We start from the raw sequence: 20,392 nt of genomic DNA, 5'->3' as shown, positions 1-20,392 counted from the left end.
GGTGGGGGATGAGGAGGGAATGGCGAATTGCCGTGCGTGAATGTGACAGTAGCGAGAGGAGAGGAAGAAGGAAAAAGCACGGTTGAAGGAGGGGTATTATCTCTTTCTTGCTGGTAGGTACAGTACGTAGAACAACTGGAGGGGTAGATGACTTCCAAGTGGTCGTTACACTGTGTAGCTGAGAGGGGTGGTGTTTTTGCGACACTTGATACATAGATAGAACAAGATGTGGAGATGCGTTCTACCGGTTTATCCTCGGAAGGGTAGGTACATGTAGTTACCGATAGAGTAGAACATACAGGCACAAACAAGAACGGTAAGGGTTTCAGCCGTGCACTGACCAGAAGTGAAGACTCATACCGGTAGCGGGGAGGGAGGGGCGAGGGTTGAGAAGAAGGAAGGGGTAAAAAAGATAGAGAGCCTAAGTGCGAGCCTACAAACACGCCTCTACCTCAGCGCGCACAATCAATCCCGCCAGCTCTTCTCCTCATCGTCTTCCTTAGCCAACCATCATCAGCTTGCGCACCACCCACCACCCACCACTCACTATCACAACCACCCATCTGCCCGTTGTCTAACTCTCAACCATTCCTGTCCACTTCCAACCACTCATCACTCGTTCAGCTCCTGCTCCATCCCTTGCCTACATACACCTCCCTGCCTATCTCTGTCTGCGACTTGTTGCTTCTTCTTCTGCAACTGCCGCGCTTGTTGTCCTTAACCGCCCCTCTTACTGTTACCACCAACCTAAAATAGCCCCCGCTGGCGTCAGATTCTCCCCGCAACCCGTCGACGTCGGACACTCCCTCCCAGACTAGGACTACCTCACTTCAGAACCAACCACCGCCTCCTCACTCGCAAGTCACCAGAGATCAAGTCAGTAACTCCCAGGAAAACCATCACCATCAGCCACAGAATAGTACTGCCCCTGCTCCCGCTTCCCAGAATTTCGGACACTCGCCGCTTTCCACCGTCTCATCCCTCCTCTGGGACTCCCGATACACAACCACTCGGCGGCCAACATTTGCCTTAAAGTCTATAGGCCCTTGCTCTCCAAATCTTAAAGAGGAACTAGACGAGCAAGAGAAAAAGCACAACCGGAAGCCAACAGGCCCGGACGAGGACGGCGAAGAAAACAGAGCTCGGAAGAGTAGAAAAACCACTCCCATAGAAGGGCCACACGTAGAAAAAAGCTCTTCATCTTCTACAAATAGAACAATGGATCAATCCGGAAAACGCCACCCCAGTTCGTTCCAGCAACTCGAGAAGTTGGGAGAGGGTACATATGCTACGGTAAAAGCCGCCACTTCCCCAAATTCTTGGCAGAGTTGATGATTGACCATATCGCGCAATAGGTTTTTAAGGGGAGAAACCGCCAAACTGGTGAGCTCGTCGCGCTCAAGGAAATTCACCTTGACAGTGAGGAGGGAACTCCATCCACTGCCATTCGTGAGATCAGCTTGATGAAAGAGCTCAAACATGAAAACATCGTTTCATTACATGATGTAATCCACACCGAGTCCAAGCTCATGCTTGTATTCGAGTTCATGGATCGCGACTTGAAGAAGTATATGGACCACCGCGGTGATCGCGGCGCATTGGATTACGTCACCATAAAGTCGTTCATGCACCAGCTCCTCCAAGGGATCGCTTTTTGCCACGAGAACCGTGTTTTGCATCGTGATTTGAAGCCTCAGAATCTTCTCATCAATAACAAGGGAATGCTTAAACTGGCTGATTTTGGTCTGGCCCGTGCCTTCGGTATTCCTGTAAACACCTTCTCTAACGAGGTCGTGACTCTGTGGTACCGTGCGCCGGACGTGCTCCTTGGGTCCAGGACCTATAATACCAGCATTGATATTTGGTCCGCTGGTTGTATCATGGCTGAGATGTACACTGGACGTCCACTCTTCCCCGGAACAACCAACGAGGATCAGTTGCAGAAGATCTTCCGGCTGATGGGTACTCCTTCAGAGCGCTCATGGCCTGGGATCTCGCAGTACCCTGAATACAGAAGTAACTTTCACGTTTACGCTACCCAAGATCTGCGTATGATTCTGCCTCAGGTCGACCCGATGGGCCTTGACTTGTTGAGCCGCATGCTACAACTTAGGCCCGAGATGCGTGTCAGTGCTAAAGACGCACTGAGACACCCATGGTTCAACGATCTGAAGCAGCTTCGGGCTGGACTAGCCCAACAGCAGGGACAACAGCAGGCCAGTGCGGAAAGAGCTAGAATGGATGCTGCCGTCAGGGCGCAGCAGATGGGTGCACCAATGGGTGGTCATGTAGGCGGACCAGTCTATTAAGCAAATGGTTATTGGAACAATACGGGTTACGAGTGACGATGCATGGCTCAGGAATAATAGAACAAATGTGTAGGGATTTGGGTTAGCGTGGTTTGTCTTTTTTCCTTTCCTTACGAGGAGACACGGGTTTGCAGATGGCTGGTAGTTTTTATTCCCTTTTTTTTCTTTCTCTTTCTTTTTTTTTAACGGCTGTCTTTCTACATACGTACTCGTGAATTGCAGATGCGTTCCTTCAGGATTTCTGCGCGCGAACCAAAAAAAAAAAACCAAAGCAAAAAAATGGAACTGGAAAAGGTGTGGGGAATAAACATTACCTGTGTTGCAGGTTTTGTAAGCTGTGTTTAGAGGACTGTGAACCCCGCGTAAAGATTTCTTTTTGTATGGTTTCTTGACGATTCTTCATTACCGTTCCCTCAGATGATATTCCCTGCATATCACTCTCTGGGGTTCTATGCAGTCCAGAGTGCACAGCCAGCCTGCCTTTGTGGGACTTGGCCAAACGTAATAACACTGGGGCACTCACGCTGGGTAGGAGTAAAAAGTCGAGTGATGTCTGCGGGCAACAGGCAGCAAAGCCAATAAGAAGAGGGGGCTGGGTTATGAGGAACGATATATATATGCAAAGAACTGGGGTCAAATACGTATTGGGTGTCGTATGTGCGAGAGACCATTTATTGCAAGGGAAACGAAGAGAAAGGAAACTACGTATACAGTTCGAATGTATGTACGCACTGACGGACAGGAAGAGATGGGAAAACAAAGAGGATTGAAGAACCAAAAATAACTGTCCTTCTATTCACTAAACCCCACGCTGACCCCTGTGCCCTGTCCAAGCGATAAAGAGTCGAGTATATATTCCATTGTCCCTTTTCTTTTATTTTGGTCCCTTTTACTGGTGGGCTTCCGGCCTCCCACCCAGTTCATTACCTTATGAATCTTTGAGCTCACTCTGAAGAGAGATCCAGGGGGGTATACTTTGTAATTACATGTATCCACCGTTTATTTCTTGTCTTTTTCATTTTCATTTAGCTCTAGCTCCCCGTACGGAGAGAGCAAGAATTGGGAGGGGGAACAGTGATTTAGACTCTCCTCGGCCCTCGGGCAGCTGGAGCTTAGAGATCAGTGGGAGACTAGCTACATGTATGCCATCGATCTTATAGAGAGAACAAAGGAAAGTCTAAGCCCGGGGAAGCAAGCACGGAGATGGAAGGGAAATAACAGCGATACCCTCTCACGCGGCCCCCGTAACAGCCCAGAGAACCAATAGCAGGCTGCATCCTCCATGAGGAGAGGAGAAGAGGAGGGAAAGGAGGGGCCGTATAAGGTGGGAGGGGGGGCACCCTCAAGCCAGCCATCACCTCTACATCTCTCCCAAGAGTATAGTAAGGTGGTAGTCGGGGTGACTGTTAGAGCCGGTTGGGTCCCTAGTAAGTATGATGTATGATGTGTTTGCCCTTTGCCCAGAGCTTCTTTCGCCTATTGGGCCTTTTGACTTCCCTATTACAGAGATAGACCGCATAATAATCGAATGGATACTGGTCGAGATAATAAATAACGTGGGAAAAACTTATTCGCCTCCCTCTACTGTAATCTCGAGGTTGTATGAGGATGATCATGAAATACTTGCATATAGACCTGGGAAGACTACAAGGGAGCCGGACTGGAAGGTACATGTACGTATCCAAGCGGACTTGGATCACAGAAGATCACTCGGTGCGTTTCTCTCACAGATCTGGGTCGATGGAGAGCGTGGATTGGGCTAAATTTTTGAAGTTCGAATTTAAAACAATTTCTTGTGCGAGTGAGGTTGTATGATGCTCGGCGACCTAGCCAGGTTGAAAGAGTGATGTTAGACCGCGCACGACCTCGTAGTTTGACTAAGCAGTGGTCCGGTTTTTACCGCTCATGTGTTTAAAATTAGTAACGTTAATTAAGGTGGGTTAGAACACCGCTTGCATACTATACTCTAGATACACACTTTAAAAGGCTTGTGATTCGTGAACTTTAGCTCGGGCTGCTTGTAGAATCAGACCTGCAGGGCTAGGGTAAAGGATGATATTATTCTACTTGTATTCTCTCCTTGCTCCATAGAATCTGGATACTTGATTGGGCTTGGAAAGCCTGAGGATAACTATTTCGACAAGTCTCTGTTTTATCAAACCTTCTGACAATCCACCGCATCGAGGCTCAAACCCCTGCAAAGTTTATTCGAACCTAATACCGCTGTAGATTTTATCTCAGCTTCAACCGCATTCACAGCTACCAGGAACGATTATCATTGCCCTGAGCTATCGAGTGATAATTTATGCTTTAGAATCTGCAACGTGTAACCCGTTGACACTAGCCAGATATACCCCCACGGAAACTTGTTAAATGCCTTTTTAAGCCTCTTCTTTTCACCAATTTCAAGGCGCAATCACCCACCAACCACCCGGCATGTCGCGCACAACCTCCAAACAGATCGCTACAGCCCCCGTCACGGCTCCTGACCCTGCTTCCGTGATGACAATTGAAGAGCAGGCGCGCCGCTACCGAGCGCTCGTTAAATCGCACAGACAGCTTGAGGCTCGGTTACGCGAGGAGCAGCGTCTGGCAGAATGGTGGAAGGAACGCGTCGGTGCTCTTGATAAGCGTTGTCGCGATGTCAACACTGAGCTACGGGTGGCGCTGGACCAGAAGCGGGCGCTGATGAAGACGGTGAGGTTCTTGAAGAGTGAGGTTGGGCATCTTTGGAGGTGCCGGTTGGTGGAGGCAAACCAGATCAAAGATACGAGCGCCGACTTAGACGCGTTCCTACAATCGGCAGAAAAAGAGCTGGGTGTTGCGAAGGCTAGCTGGGCCCTCGATAAATGGAGAGGAGAAGAGGATGAGGATCCAGACAGACAGCTTACAAGCTTAAAGGGGACTGAGGAAGCCCAGACAGACTCACGGGCCAAGGATCCCGCGATAAAAGCACTTATACAAACTTTATGGAGCGTGCAGTCTGAGGACTCAATAATCTCAGAAAAGAGTTCAGTGTGCGAATGTGATTCTTCAAGAACTCTCAAGGCGCTATTCCCACGAAGTGATGAGAAGGCAAGAGCTATTGAAGAAGAGCAGCCAGATCCATTAACTGAGATGCTCCTCCGTCGGAGATCTAGGAAAGGCCAAAGTGGAAACGGCACCGCGGAGGAGATGAGAGTGACTACGCCGATTTCTGTCGATCAGGCGCCTACCATTCCCACAGCAGTCAGAACACCTGTGAACCCATCAAATATACAAAAGTCTACTAGAGGCAGCGCATCTCGGCAATTGGGAGCATCGCCTGTTACAGCATCGCCGGCAACAACTTCATCGATTACAGCATCACCACCAGTCACGGATTCACCTATCACGCCTTTTGTTGAAGCTCAGACCCCAGAGGCGCTCTCAAAAGCGAGGAAAGAACATAAACAGGCGCTGAGAATGAAGTTAAAAGCTACAAGAGAAAAGGTTGAGGGAATACGGCGAGAGAACGGTGTTCTGGAAGGGCTTCTCATAGCAGACCGCACTGACGGGACGAGAGGCTAAAACGGAATTGTCTCCTGAAGATCCGTGGGAAGAGTAGGAAGAAAATTTGCGATTTGTTTATATTTGGATGGGCGCCCACAAATTGCGCGACATTTATACGATTTACGAAAAAAAAACCTGTGGAAATGATAGATATTTGGATTAACTTTTACTTGTTGTTGTGGCGGGGATTTATTCCCAATGAGGCATGCGGCGAAAGATTACATATCCCGGCACAGCAGTACAGCTATGACGAAGGAACTCCAGAGTTCTACCAACTCACACCTCTCCCCTGTCTCCTAAATTTATCAAATCCCGTACAAACTCTCCGATGGTGGTTCCACGAATCCCCTATACACTTCCCTTTCCACCTCCGACGATATACCCCTCCCATGCGGTTACGCTTCCCGCCGCAATTGCCGCCGTAACAGACTTCTTACACTCGCGAAATACGGTTCTGCTTACCGGCGCAGGCATATCTATCGAAAGTGGACTTGCAGACTACCGGGGCGAAAAGGGAACATACAGACTTAACAATAAATACAGACCTATATTTTTCGGCGAATTCGCGGGGAGCCATGAGTCGAGGAAACGGTACTGGGCGAGGAGTTTCCTTGGGTGGCCGACGATGGAAAATGCCCGGCCAAATAGAACTCATATGGCCGTATCAAATCTTGGAGAGCTCGGGGTTGTGTCGCATGTTGTAACCCAAAGTATGTTGCATCTGTCAAGCACAATTGGTTGGGCCCAATCTGACATGTCTAGACGTGGATTCCTTCCACCATGTATGCCATCCTAAGTTACCAACAACAGAGCTTCATGGTACCCTTAGAACAGTCACATGTCTCACGTGTCATTCTGAACATCCGCGTATCCCGTTCCAGAAAACCCTTGCCCGTCTAAACCCAAAATGGGCGGATTTCCTTCAGACTGCGATAGAAGTAGGCGCATTCAATAAGAATAACCGCGAAGAAAGTATAAAGACCAACCCTGACGGAGATGTTGATCTCCCTGGCGCGCCTTACACTAAATTTCGTTACCCTCCATGTCCGAAATGTCTCGAGGAAACCCACAACGGCACTGTTTTGATAGATAATGACGGCGCGCACATTCCAAAGCCAGATGATGGTTCAATGAAGGGTATTTTAAAGCCGAATGTTACGTTCTTTGGCGAGTCGATATCCGAGATTGCAAAGAAGGAGGCTTCAAAAGCAGTTGAAGAGGCAGATAACCTTTTGGTGCTTGGGACCAGTCTAGCTACATACTCGGCCTGGAGGATAGCGAAAGCTGCACATGAGAAGGGAATGGGAGTGGGTATTATCAACCTGGGTGGTGTTAGAGGCGAAGATCTGTTTTTCTCGAGTGATGCGAGGGGCGAGAGGATCAGGATTGAGTTCGCATCTGGCGATGTGTTGGGCGGAGTTGTGAAGGAGTTATCGGGGATTGATCATAAGGCTCTCGATACTGCTAATGAGGATACGGTGAAGAGAGCTGGAGGTATTGGACTTGGTGGATGATTATTTATGAAGAACGAGAATGTTTATGGGCTTTTATATTGTAGTGTTGTAAGATATATGAGGTATTTTGTATCAGTGGTGTTTGATATGTTTGTTTTAGTTCTTTACTTATAGTCAAATACACACGATCGTATGTTAAGTTCCGCATACTCCCGGTGATCGACAGATTACGGCCGTACAGCAGCTAAGCTCTTCCAAGTTTAATGAATTAAACAAAAAAAAAAAAAAAAAAGCTCTTCCAAGTGTTTAAAAGAAAGTGTAGATTTACTATTGAATCTATTCCATCTCTCGCCCAGTCATCTGAACAACGGTCTTTCTCGTGATCACCGTCATCGGGAAGCATTAATATCTGCCCCAATGCTTTGAGTTTAGAAGACCGTGACTGTGATGATATACAATAGAGACATCTGGGGTACGGATATCATGAGAGGCCAGTCAAAATTGGGCGTTTTTCTATATATATAGGCTGGCCGGCCATGGTATCTAATGAATACCGCTCGGATCCTCCCGCCTTGTAAATTCAATTCATCAGGAATCATTATGTAACACACAACCGGTACTATAAAGCCCCAATTGAGACATAGTTATTTAGATTTGTCAGAGTAATTTGTACAACTGTCCGCGCGATTTATGTGGGAAAACCGCACAAGGAGCTACATGTAGCTTATATATACGAATGAATAAATTAATCAAACCGATCAAAATAATTATCCAAATCCAAATCAACGAGTCACTAAACACAAAACTAGCGCCTGAAGTTTAGATAATCGAGTGAGAGTATATGATCCAAGCCAAGAATTCGCCTTTGGGCCTGCCTAGTCACTAGTATGCATGCGCATACTACATTCAGAGTTATTGATCATATCAGACCACACCTAGCCCACGTATGACTACATGTATTAATATTACGCATGCAGACTGCGACAACTCAATACTGATGTATATGGCTGCCTAGCGAACATAAATGTATATAGGATAGGAATAGACCCTTCCATACTGCCTTCTGAGCTTCTGTTGCAAGGCCAGCTTGTCACGCCGAGGACAGCTTTTCTTAGGACATAGCTATAAGAAGTTAACAATATTATGTAGGGGGCCTTCTCTTATCCAATCATCATCAAATATATAACTACTCTGTTCATTTCCCCCGATTCCCCGCACTATTCGGCTGGTTAAAACTCATAACGTCAACTGTTCGTCTTCCTTCGGGCTATTTGGAATATCCAACAACTGGTCCTGAGGACCCAACTCTAAGGCCATGACGGACGGGGGCACATAAGGCTAATGTCTTAAGAGCATTAGGTTATGGTCTTTATCAATACGTGTACTTGTAATTATGTGATGGATTATATTTTGGTATGTTCTTACCTTTTGAAACCCCATCTTTTGAAACCTCTGAGTTAACTCAATAACGAGTTGTGGTATCGAAGCACCTCACGGGACAAGCTTAGGGTCAGACGTGCCCAAGGCAGCTCAGGATTATCCATTCTAGCCTCAAACGGTCTTGTAGACTACGCGGTCTCTAGTTCTGCGGTCAACTGTCACTGTAAAGAGCTTTTGTACTTGTGGTATTATAATTCTATCTTTTTAAATCTTGCGGTGAGGCGTTGGGCCCATCCCCTTCCAATCGTTTGCCGTGAGAGGACTAATACTTGTAGATACATGTTAAACCTATGAATGTAACTGTTCCTGCGGGTTGATACATACATGTACTCGGGGCAGGTAAGAAGAACCTGAAAATGACTTTTGATGGTAACAACCTCTGATTCGCGGCTGGCGAAAAGCTACACCAAATTGAGCACCTGCTTGCAGCTTGCATTTTCAGGTTCTTATTGCCTGCCCCGAGTACATATCTCGCCTTGAGACTAGTGGACGACTGATATTTAGGCTACCTGGGTTCACGGTTATATCATAAGGCTCGGGAGCAATCCTACAATCTAGGCTCGCGTGCTCCGCGGGAAAGATCTACTTTATTTACCAAGGTCGATTGACCGCGTTTCTCTACATGAGACTCAGGCTCCCCATTGCTTGCGGTATCCCGTTTACTGCAGTAGTTGCGACTTTAGCGCCGAAGCCTAATGCACCTGAGTGTTGTGTTTTGATCGACTAGGTTTGATCGTCGGGATCACAAAATATCACTCTGTAGGTCATCAGTATGACTAACCACTTTCAGTATTGTCCGGCTCAATAAGTTTGTGTCCGTCGACTGGACATTATACAATGTTCGCACAATTGCGCACCTGAGAGTAAAGCAGAGTATTTACTCGACAGGCAAACGATTGAGTTTATGCAGGGATCACGGTCTGGTAACATGAGCCTCAGGAGCGAGTGAAAGATCGATTAGATTGATTAGGCATCTCGGCCCAGAGCGGAAGATTAAGAAATGACGAGGCCAAGAAAGACTGACTTGAGACCGCCCCACATCCAGCAAGTGGGGTAATTCGGCACGAAATCTGAGACTCTGTTGAACAAAGAAAAGTAATCGTACGATACTCGCACAAGGGTAAGGGTCCACTGTACATGAGCGATCAGCTACCTACCTATGTATGTACGTTTCTCGTCTTTTCTTTTCTTTTTTTTTTTTTGAAGACTCAAAAACACTGGATTGGATAGAGAGTACAACAGCATTTCCAACAGCATTTCCAACAGCATTTCCAACAGCAACTCTCTGGCTGAGGGGTAAATACACGTGCGTCGTGGCAAAACTCAATACTGGGTTTTTCTGTCCACTCTCGCGGGTCAAAGGGCTTCAGATGGTGATAGTAATTTCTGGTCTGGCCTTCCCGAGAACGAGGCGACGGTTCTCGTGTGAGATATGATGTAATCGGACAGTGGGCTGGATTGTTATCGTAGGCGAAAAGGGTTCGCGGGAAGGCGATAAAGGGAATAAACCGATGGGCGATCTTGTCCAGTCCGACGTTGAGCGAGTGAGGTTGGAGGAAAATCGATGGGTGACCGATTTGACCGACACTTACCTCACTCCCCCTCGCCCTCCCGCTTTGTTCCCCTTTCCGAAGATAGGAAGCGAAGGGAACGGTATCAAGTACCAAGATTTGTTACTCCTGGGTAAAGGTATCGTGAGCAATCTCCACCGTTCAAAGATTACAAAACCCGAATCTTCCGTATGCATCTATCAAGGTCTCTGAGGTGGGGGGAATCCAGGTAGAGGGGGATATTTGGGGGGGGGGGGGGGTAGAGCAGTGGTAGTGATGTTGGCAGTGTGTACTTTATGCGGACGTGCTTTCAACAGGGAGTAGGTGCACAATGCCTACTGCAACAGTACTCTTCTGTACCGTGTATCTACGGGCTGGCCGCTGTAGGGTCTCTCTTTACTTATGCGACTTTGTGACTTACCATTCCAGTGAAGCAGCAAGGCCGCAAACTACAACCCATGTAAAAAAAAAAAAACCCCGTTGTGCCACCAAAAGTTATGGTAATGGAAAAGGAAAGAAGAAAAAGAGGGCGAAGAGAGAAGCAGTCTCCAGAGAGTGGAGTGTACGCTATCCCCAGAGCGTATATCTATTAGCTGCTAGTACTACAATTACCTCCACTTCTAATACTACGAATCCCCTCCCTTCTCACTCATTTCTCTTTCTCTCAACGAACACAAACAACATCGTATGCTCATTGATAAAAATCTCACGATATATCACCACACTTATAAAGCCATCAATCCCACGACTAAACCCACCCCTCCTCATCTCATATACACCAAGAAAAAAAAAATCTCACTCACCACCAACGAACCACCATTACCATCACCACAATGACTCTCGGCCACCCCAAACTCTACGCTTACCCCTCAAAGGAGTCTCTCCAATCCGACCTCTACACCTACGTCCTTCAGGCCCAAACCGACGCTTTTGCGCGCCATTCAAAGTTCAAGGTCGCTGTCTCTGGCGGCTCTCTCCCAGCCTACCTCGCCTCACCACAACTCATTTCTTCCTCAGAGATTCAATGGTCTAAGTGGGAGATCTTTTTCGCCGACGAGCGCGCCGTGCCCCTCGACCACCCCGATAGTAATTATGGCCTCTTCAAAAAGGAGCTCCTCGACAAGATCCCTTCCGAAAACGGCCAGCCAACTGTCGTCCCCATCGACGTTCAGTACCTGAACGACACACAGGAGCTCGCCGATGCTTACGAGCAGGCGCTTGTGCGCTCGTTCGCCGCAAAGGACTCGGTCAAGCTACCGATCTTTGATCTGATCCTGCTTGGGTGCGGGCCCGACGGGCACTGCTGTAGTTTGTTCCCTGGACATCCGCTGCTGAGGGAGGATGTGGCGTGGGTTGCGCCAATCGAGGACTCACCAAAGCCGCCGGCGAAGAGGGTTACTTTGAGCTTGAGCGTTGTGACCCATGCGGTTAAAATTGCGTTTGTAACGACGGGAGAGGGCAAGCAGGAGGTGCTCAAGAAGATTTTTGATGAACATCCGGATGTCCAGGGAGGCCAGGTCCTCCCGTGCGCGCTTGTGAACAGGGCCGCTGGGGAGAAGGTTAGCTGGTTTTGCGACGAGGCTGCGGTGAAGGGCGTCGCTTTCCCGAAGAAGAGTTCGCTGTAGGGAATAATCGATTACTCTCCTCCTCCCTGAGTTTTATTTTACCTTTTTTCTTTCTTTCTCTTTTTCTCTTTACTCTTGGCCGGGTGATACTCCCCTTGCCAAATGCAGAATCAGTACTACTACTAGTATCAACTGTTGTGTTGTTTGTTTTTCTCGCTTCTATCCTGTTCTGTCTTAGGTATCTTTTTTCTCTTTCAATATCTTTACCACGATCCTAGGATTCACGACGTCACGAAAAAACGGTTTAGTTAGATCATAGATGGATGGAAGTGTTTTTCTCTTATTGGAAAATTGGGTTGGGGCTGGGGGGTTTGTCAGTGGTGCTGGGCTTAAGCTTGGAATCGTGTACTTTTCTTTTTCTTTCCCTACTTATTCAGTGAGAGGATATCTATGCTTTGTTTTACTGTTGCTATGTACTCAAAACACTTATTGTTTACTCGCTGTTCCTTGATTAGTTGACTGAGTGATCCAATATAATGCATCTCAAAGGGTACACCCGTAATGTCAGCCTGTCGCGCAGGGTTCATGGGTCCTCACTCGACCCCCACTCTATCCAATCGCACCGGCCAGCTAGCTGCTACCCTGCCTTCCATAGGCCTTCCACCGTAGATCCGGGTCGGACATTCTGTAGATCTAGTCCGCCCTGGCAAAAAAGAAAGAAAACCATTCCTTGGTCCCAGGTACCTCCCTGTGTGTGACGCAGTGCTCATTTGGTTTTTCCAGAAATCTATTCATTTCCCTTTCACAAAATAGATACGGCACATGTCAACAGCACCCCCCCCCCCCCCCCCCAAAACACGGAAGTGTGTGTGGTAGAGTTATGGTTCGTTCACTTCCCTACACGTGACGTCATGGGGGAAAACAACGACACCGACAGCTTGGTTCACCGTTTTTAACATAGATGGAAGCCGTACTGATCAACAGCAACACCACTACTCAACTCGACTGCCGAATAAACTAGCCCGCCTGTTTGCAATCAATAAATTAATTGTCAGTGGTCTTTGGTATTGCCACTGAACTCGCAGGGCAATTCGCTGGATACAGATGTCAGGTTCACGTGCGATCTGCAAATTTTAATCTCTGAACCCCTGGAAACGGGAGCTGAAGCCGAGTGACGGATGTTGAAGGGATATGTAACTGACATATTTCTTTGAATCAGGTTTGAGACACGATGATCTAGGAGTGACAGTTGTAAGCTCCTGGGAACAAGAACTGGCGGTCTACTTTGAAGATCCAGGTGCTTGTTTGGCTCTCTGACTCATGACGGATATGAACGGAAGATATAGATAGCCAAGCTGGAAATCCTCCATTGATACCGATCTCTCTCAGGCTAAACCACACGGCTTGTGGATTGACGGCAAGCATTGCAGTGGCATCTTAGAATGGCATATTAGCTCATCACGAACGGTCAGTTCACATAATCATAGAACCTTACTTCGGCAGAGCCTTTTGTCCTAGTGGCTTTGGTATGACCTTCTCGATTAGGTCTTTTCATCGTTTTTAAACGACTTATCTGAGGAAGTTATATACGGCTTAAGGCAACGAGACAGGATTATCTAGATGGGAATTGAAAACACGGTGAGCTGGGTTTTTTTCTCTTCCGTCACAACCTATCATTCGCTCCTGAAATGTGGCTATATACATCCATAAATATTTGTTCTGATAGATATACTACATCTTTCTATAAATGTTTACTTGATAGGTAAGGATTAAACTTCGTGAAAGCCGTCCCTATTAGTGACTGCTAGCGAGACGTTAACTCACTAGTCGTTCAAGGGTCATTGTAGTTTGATATTTTATTTCCAAAGAAAAAAGAGAAAGATAGATGATAATAATAATAATAATAATACAACTTCAACTACTTTATCTTCCAAATCCGGCTAGGTTTACAAGATTGTGAACGGAACTACATGTGTGTAGGTAGTCTTTGCGTAGTATATACGGGTTACAAAAATTACTACACACCAACGACAACCAACAACCACCAAAGTAAGTATATTTCGACAACCACAATAGATATGAAAAAGATGATTCTATATCCATGAATCTAGAGAGTTAGGGAATTATATGTAGTACTCCTGTCTATGACTGGAATGAAACGGATTGAGAACCGTGTCTGGTTGCTATGCGGGAGTACGTAGTTATTTTTGTAACCTGGCAATACGATAAACTCAGAAAAATAAAACCTCTATTTATACGAAATACATTCTCCTGACTTCAAGAAATCATACAAACAACTCGGAAATGAAATACACACTAACACTTGATTCAGAGTACACAGCAGAAAACAAGAGGCAAAGAGTGTAGTAGGCTCATGGACCTAAGCAAATAGCCCATCTAATGTCAATACCAGATTGTAACTCAGGGATTAAATGAACTTTATAAGCTTGTCAACAAAAAAGCCAGAAACGTTGCAGTAATAACAAAAAAGAATGATACAAAACTGTCATAAACTGCCGAATCCAAACATGTCTTTATTACAAACAAATCAAGCATAAACAAACACAAATTTAATCAGCTAATCATCAATAACACCCATCCAGATGAAGATACACAAAACCACTGTGTGTGTAACAACTTACCCGTCAAATCCATTGTTCGCGCCCATGCCCATGCCAAAAGAAAACAAATAAAACAAAAAAATTAAAGTGCTTCTCAAGTAGAAAACCCATCGCTGTATCAATCATCAGTTCCCTGTATACTCAAGGACCTCGCAATCGTCTTCAAAAAAGCCCTCGTCCGTCCCGATTTCCGTTCCAAATGCGCCCCCTTTCACACGCCGCCCTTTCTTCCCAACAATCTTCTTCTTCCCGTTCATCCCGGTACCCTCCAGCTTTAAATGGCTAGCCATAGCCTCCGCAAGACCACCTTCATCGCCAGCAAACTCTACCTCTCCGCGAGCAGATCCAATGTTCAATTTTTCTGCTGGTAACGGCAAACCGAAAACCCACTGGTCCGCTGATTTCTTCCTTTTCTCTGGCGTAGGCGACTCTGGGCGAGACACAGGCGGTGAAAGAGCGGCAGGCGTAGCTGCACCGCGCTTACCACGGCGTTTGTGCTGAGTATCTTGTCTCGTCTCGTCATGCTGCCAGTCATTACCTCGCTGTGGATGCTGTTGTGGAAGCTGATTACTGCTGCCATTATCCGTGTAGACGAATAGACGTACATGCCGGTCTGTGTGGAAAGGGGGGAAGACAGCGTTTGTTTCAATCTCGGCAAATGAGAGTGGGTGTTGGTCGTATTTTGTCTGTTCTTCGCTGCGGTGGTGGTGGTAACGTCCACTCCAGTAGCCACCAGCTTGTTTTTCCTCGCCCTCAATTGAGAGTTGCTGCTGCTGTTGAGACCCATCAGGGAGGAGCGGAAGCTCATATTCGAGATAATTGTTCATGACTACACCACCACCGTTTTGACGTTTTTTACTTCCACCACCGCCAGGTTTAACCTCATAGATTCGTAATATCCCTCCACCATTCATAGCCACGTAGCCTCGTTCTTTCCCAACAAGAAAGCGGACGCAACCAGCAGTTACAGCGCCAAACCCCTGGGGAAGAGAAACACGAATTCCACTATTATCATTGGGAGAGCCGCTATTGCTATTATTTTGGCCGCCACGTTTGGCAGGGTTACCAGCACCGCCATTGACAAATATTCCCCCACTTGGGGATCCAGAGCTTCCTCCACTTCTTCTTCGTCTAGCAGCTGAAAGTAACGGCTGTGTAGAACTGCTTAACAGGTTCACCGCTCCCGAAACTGCTGCACCTGCCGCACCACCACTACCTCCGGTTGTGACCGCACTGGAAGATGGCGGTGGCTTTCTCGGGGGCGGCCATTGATAGGCTCCGCTAGGCAAGTCATAGAAATGAACAGTCCCTTTCTCCGTTACCACGGTCAACTTTTCACCCCGCGGACTAGACCACCCAACATCTACAATCGTCGCAACTGTCAACCGGTTGAACCTTGCTATTTGTCTGACATGTTTCCCTAATGCAGCTGGGTCTGGAGCTCCAATTGTTGAACCTGCCATCTTAGCAGCATCCAACCCACCCCGAGAGACGCACTTGTCTTATGACCTAGTGATGGATTTCCAGGCGGGTGATGTATAGCTCTCATAACATCCCAAACAAACAAGGAATCTCCCTTCGTACTTGCAGTCAACAGAGCTAGGCCTCCCGGTGCGAAGCTCAGATAGCTGACGCCTCCTTGAGGCAGAAAGGTCGCCATTGGCGTAATGCTTCCCTGTTGAGTCCCAGAGCCACCATCTCCATGCAAGATCTTGTTTAAATCTAGGATACCAACAAGCCTTGGTTCGTTTGTAGGCTGTTGGGCCGTATTTTGAAAGAACTGGGTTTGCGGCGGGGTTCCGCCCATCTGCTGCATTTGCCGTAATTGCTGGCCTAATCCACTTGGTTGGGTATTCCCTTGAAAACTTATCATACTTCCATTAGGCATCCCGTACATTCCTCCATTGATGCCAGCTATTGGTAACGGGGGTGCCGGAGGCGGAGGAGCACCATTGCTCTGGTTTCCATTCCAATAACTTTGCAGTGCTTTCTTCCCGGTCTCAGTCGCCCACTTGGCACCACGTATAAACTCTTGGGTAACTTCTCGAGTAAACCGGTTGAGTAGGGCCTCATCTTCGGCAGAAACGGCGACTGTGAGGGAAGGCTGGATTGGAGGGCACTGAGATGTTACGGATGGAGAATTGCAAGCTGCATCGACTTCACCTCCGGCGTGAACAGAAGAGCCCGCGGATGCAGGGCAGTACGCTAACCACCCATTAGAAACAGAAAACACCGGCGTCCCGTCAACAAAGCCGTTCCCTGCAATACCACTATCGACGGAAAAGCTGCCCTGGTGGTTTGTTTGCACACATGTCCACACCTTTCCAAGACACCTCCATTCAGCTTGTTCTTTACTTCCTTTTCTGAGAACCCCATCTTCAAGGCCAAAAATGTACAATTCCCCACTGACCCCGACACCTACAACTACTTTTGTGCCAGTCACCTCCACCCGCAATCCACCCCATGGTGGTGGTGGTCCACCAATACCAAAGCCAAAATCGGCGCTAGGGACTACTGGGCTGGTAAACAGACTAGCGATTTTCTTCCTCGAAGATAAACTCCAAATTTCAACTCTGGTCTGCCAATCTGTTGCATTCGCTGGCGAATGATGTCCACTCCTGTTAGATGCAGAGGTTGAAGGACGAGAGGGTGGAGATGTCGAGTACGGGGTTTCTGTTTCCTGTACTATGGGTGGGTCTGATTCAATGGGCACCACAGAAGAATGTATCGTGAGGCATATCAAAGGTCTATGGGCTGCAAGAGGATCATTTCGAGGCGGGGTGGGTAAAATCTAACGAAGTTAGTTTTATGACTCACACCAAATTTCGAAACTCAGGGTTTCCTGCAAAAAGACAGTGAAAACATCATATCGAGAAACAACTAGTCCTCGATTTTAGATTTAACAAGAGTGTTGTGTATTACCTTAGCACTCTTCACCCCACCTCCAAGTCCTTCCAATCTGCCAACCTGCTCCAGAACACCTCTTCCAACCTTCCAAACATCGACACCACCTTCCCAACCAAGACAGAGTACATTATCGCCTCCGCCACTGCCTCCGCCGTTGCCTGTTGTAGCACCTGCATGACCTCCGAAAGGTTCATCTAAAGTATCAAAACTACAGGCGTAGTTTCCCTCCCCCGGCTGTAACTGAGGTTGTAATCCCCCAAATTGCGGACTCAATGGGATTGGTGAACCCTGCACAGCATATCGTTGGCTTGGGTTGTAGTAACCATTACTTCCTGGAGCGCTGTGGTTTGTGAATTGCTCTTCAAAACCTGGATACCCGCGAATTTGTCGAGGATTCCCGTTACTACCGCTATAGTTCCCACCAGATGAATATGAAGCGGGTCCACTTGGAGGAGGAGAAACACCGACGCCTAGACCAACGCCGCCCGAAGCTGATCCAAGACTATTGGGGCCGTTTGTAGAGGGTGTTGAGCTAGACAAGAACGACGCAAATGGGATAGACCGTGGAAAGAGGTCTGTTGCGTTTGGTAATGCGGAGAGGAGTGGAGAAGCTGTGTTGGAGAGATGTGGTGATCTTGGTGCAGTGTGACGACTATTACTGTTTACCACCAGCTTTAAGTTAGCTATTACTCATTAAGCGTTGGCCATATTACCGGGTAGTCTTTGGGCAAATGTTATGGTGATAATAATAAGGGGGTAGACAAGGAGGTTTAATGAGATTATGACTCAAAGAAATAAAGTGGGAATCAAGCGGGGGTACTGACTATTCTCTAGGATAAATTCTAGCTCTCGAAGAACCAAACGCGTTTCCTCCTCCAAGTGCTGAGGCTCCAGGTGCGGGCGCAGTAATAGGGAGTGGTTTAGAAGGTAAGGACGAGGAGGGGGTATTGCGGTATTGACGAGGATTCTTGTAGTGGTCGGTAAACGCGGGCATATAGTCTTTATTACTTGAGTACGGGCTACAAAGCTAAGCTGTTCTCTTTCTGGCCCTTCCTTTTGCAGACTGAGAATGTCGAAAGGGAAGAGAGAAAGAGAACAACAGGAAGCTAGCAGAGTCTAGAGAGTTTTATAGTAAAGTAGAGATGTCCCGAGAAAACGGGAACTAGAGGTCTGGATAGTTGGCGAAGCTGAATAGATGAAGCAATATTGTCCGTGTGGATATTTAGAACACTGTATATATGGTTTGTATTGGTGAAAGCTGATGTATGTAAGGATGAAAGTACTGGCTGGTTATTGTGTTAATGTATTGGTTGATGGATAGCTGCAGGAGGTGGGAAGGATGGCAGGAAGCTCTGAGGCGGGTAGAGCAGGGTGAGTGATTATGAGAGCAATGACGAATAGGGACGCAGAAGGTAAATTGTGGAAATAGCTTGTTGGAGCTCTTTTGAGCGGAAGGGCACAGGTGAATAGAGGTAGAAGCGGGGGAGCAGTCCTAGAGCTCTCCTAAGTACATGTAGATAGAGTATAAGATAGGAATGTATGTAATAGGTACCTACTTGATCTATGGGTTTTGTTGTTATTGTTATTGCTGGCAAATATATATGGTAGAAGTGGTAAGTATCTATTTAGAAGAAAGTACTACAGGTTAGTTATGTTGGAGTCATGCACGAGAGCTGTAGACTCCTGGAGGTGGGGTTCGCCGCCCGCGTTCTTGGGTTGATTTGTACGCTTCACCCAATCCTATTGCCCAGCGTCTGCATGAGGCAGCGGTACAACACAAGGACACCCGATGCTACTAAGTTAGATTCCCATCACACACGTTCCAGGATTACGAGATGCTTCTACCCCTTCCACTTGCTTCTGACGGCCCGGTCCCCTTTTCCAGTTCTTGTGCCTGCGTTGTCCGCCTATCTCCAGTACAACACATCAGATAGGGCCTTCCTTCACTTACCCAGAGTACCTAAGATCCAGACTTCCGAGGCTATCTAATCTTTAGGGTACAGAAACGGTATTCTTCGGCTAAGACCGTTGGAACCCGGAGCTGCTTCTCCTGCTTCTGCCAGTGCACGAGATGAGACTGAGGAGGGGTTCCCGGTACTCTAGATAACAAAACACTTGCTGGTTCGTAGCAGTTATCTACCCATTACAATAGGTCTCTCTGGATAATTTACTCGTCCCATTTCAAATAGGCTCTATAAAATGTATCTAACCTACATGTAGGTACATGTACCTTAGCAGGAAATTAGGTGGATGTAGGGTGCTCTGCTCTCTAGTAAGGGATGGTGGATGGGGTCGAACAAAGAAATCCGCTACTCTGCTCCCAGACCCGTGGACAGTCTAAAAGGACCTGATTCCCTTCGGTGATCATCATAATCATCCGGTAGCAAGTGCCCAATCGATAAGCAACAATGCTCGTCGCGGGGTTTAAGGCAATGAGACCGCATCAAAGATCTCCTGTGGCTAACAGGCTGAATCTTGGTCAGGTGAACAGGTAAACTGCTGCTCACACATCCTATGGGCTGTGGCACAACACCCAGCGGTAAGTATCACGTTGCCAATGATGTAACGATTAGGCCTCTTTATTTTACCCTTCTGTTCTGTGGGAGAATCCAGGGCCTGGGTTTATCCCATGGACAAGGTTTGAGTATGAGGAGGTTCCACCTTACTAAACACCCACTAAACTGCTTGTAAATAGGTATTGCTTCACTCAAGGACCTACGAGAGGGTTTGAGTATTATTCGACAGTTGACAAAGACACATGCTATGTAGGTACCTACTCTACTTTGTTTACTCCATGTATGTAAATACAAGTACTTACTTACATGTAGCTAGGTATGTAGAGCACATATATGATCTGCAGATGAGTGTTTGAAAACAGCAATTAGGCCTAGGGTTCAGGCGTCCACTTCCCTCTGGTTTGTCCGCGAAGCTCCTTGCCTCGCTGGCCCCTTTCCCGCTCTCAGTTTTAGGCCGATGGAAAGCGTTGAGACCATAGCTTCACCTAACACTTGTTCA

General features: G+C 47.3%; 7 protein-coding genes across 7 annotated transcripts; 5 read left to right on the top strand and 2 right to left on the bottom strand.

Annotated features, from left to right (window-relative positions):
- Nucleotides 1-1,218: 1,218 nt before the first annotated feature.
- Nucleotides 1,219-2,309, top strand: LAJ45_00717 (uncharacterized protein; the record flags this gene model as incomplete). The annotated part of the gene is made up of 2 exons (XM_046110318.1): nucleotides 1,219-1,293; nucleotides 1,356-2,309. 2 exons carry the CDS (start codon nucleotides 1,219-1,221, stop codon nucleotides 2,307-2,309), a joined length of 1,029 nt encoding a protein of 342 aa, XP_045977011.1.
- A 2,436-nt stretch (nucleotides 2,310-4,745) lies between these two features.
- LAJ45_00716 (uncharacterized protein) lies at nucleotides 4,746-5,858 on the top strand (the record flags this gene model as incomplete). The annotated part of the gene is made up of 1 exon (XM_046110317.1): nucleotides 5,427-5,858. One exon carries the CDS (start codon nucleotides 5,427-5,429, stop codon nucleotides 5,856-5,858), a length of 432 nt encoding a protein of 143 aa, XP_045977010.1.
- Nucleotides 5,859-6,168: 310 nt separating this feature from the next.
- LAJ45_00715 (uncharacterized protein) lies at nucleotides 6,169-7,354 on the top strand (the record flags this gene model as incomplete). Its single annotated transcript, XM_046110316.1, has 2 exons — nucleotides 6,169-6,550; nucleotides 6,603-7,354. The coding sequence occupies 2 exons, from the start codon at nucleotides 6,169-6,171 to the stop codon at nucleotides 7,352-7,354; spliced, it is 1,134 nt and encodes a 377-aa protein (XP_045977009.1).
- A 1,338-nt stretch (nucleotides 7,355-8,692) lies between these two features.
- On the top strand, nucleotides 8,693-9,342 carry LAJ45_00714 (uncharacterized protein; the record flags this gene model as incomplete). Its single annotated transcript, XM_046110315.1, has 4 exons — nucleotides 8,693-8,707; nucleotides 8,768-8,950; nucleotides 9,010-9,030; nucleotides 9,268-9,342. The coding sequence occupies 4 exons, from the start codon at nucleotides 8,693-8,695 to the stop codon at nucleotides 9,340-9,342; spliced, it is 294 nt and encodes a 97-aa protein (XP_045977008.1).
- Nucleotides 9,343-10,100: 758 nt separating this feature from the next.
- LAJ45_00713 (uncharacterized protein) lies at nucleotides 10,101-10,481 on the bottom strand (the record flags this gene model as incomplete). Its single annotated transcript, XM_046110314.1, has 2 exons — nucleotides 10,101-10,254; nucleotides 10,327-10,481. 2 exons carry the CDS (start codon nucleotides 10,479-10,481, stop codon nucleotides 10,101-10,103), a joined length of 309 nt encoding a protein of 102 aa, XP_045977007.1.
- Nucleotides 10,482-11,117: 636 nt separating this feature from the next.
- Nucleotides 11,118-11,909, top strand: LAJ45_00712 (uncharacterized protein; the record flags this gene model as incomplete). Its single annotated transcript, XM_046110313.1, has 2 exons — nucleotides 11,485-11,504; nucleotides 11,594-11,909. The coding sequence occupies 2 exons, from the start codon at nucleotides 11,485-11,487 to the stop codon at nucleotides 11,907-11,909; spliced, it is 336 nt and encodes a 111-aa protein (XP_045977006.1).
- Nucleotides 11,910-14,595: 2,686 nt separating this feature from the next.
- On the bottom strand, nucleotides 14,596-18,371 carry LAJ45_00711 (uncharacterized protein; the record flags this gene model as incomplete). The annotated part of the gene is made up of 4 exons (XM_046110312.1): nucleotides 14,596-15,926; nucleotides 16,055-17,261; nucleotides 17,393-18,035; nucleotides 18,202-18,371. The coding sequence occupies 4 exons, from the start codon at nucleotides 18,369-18,371 to the stop codon at nucleotides 14,596-14,598; spliced, it is 3,351 nt and encodes a 1,116-aa protein (XP_045977005.1).
- Nucleotides 18,372-20,392: the final 2,021 nt, after the last annotated feature.

The sequence above is a fragment of the Morchella importuna genome (assembly GCF_003444635.1).
Source record: "Morchella importuna strain M04M26 chromosome Unknown Morimp01GS001, whole genome shotgun sequence".
NCBI classification, from domain to species: domain Eukaryota; kingdom Fungi; phylum Ascomycota; class Pezizomycetes; order Pezizales; family Morchellaceae; genus Morchella; species Morchella importuna.
This window is presented reverse-complemented; position numbering and strand designations above follow the sequence as displayed.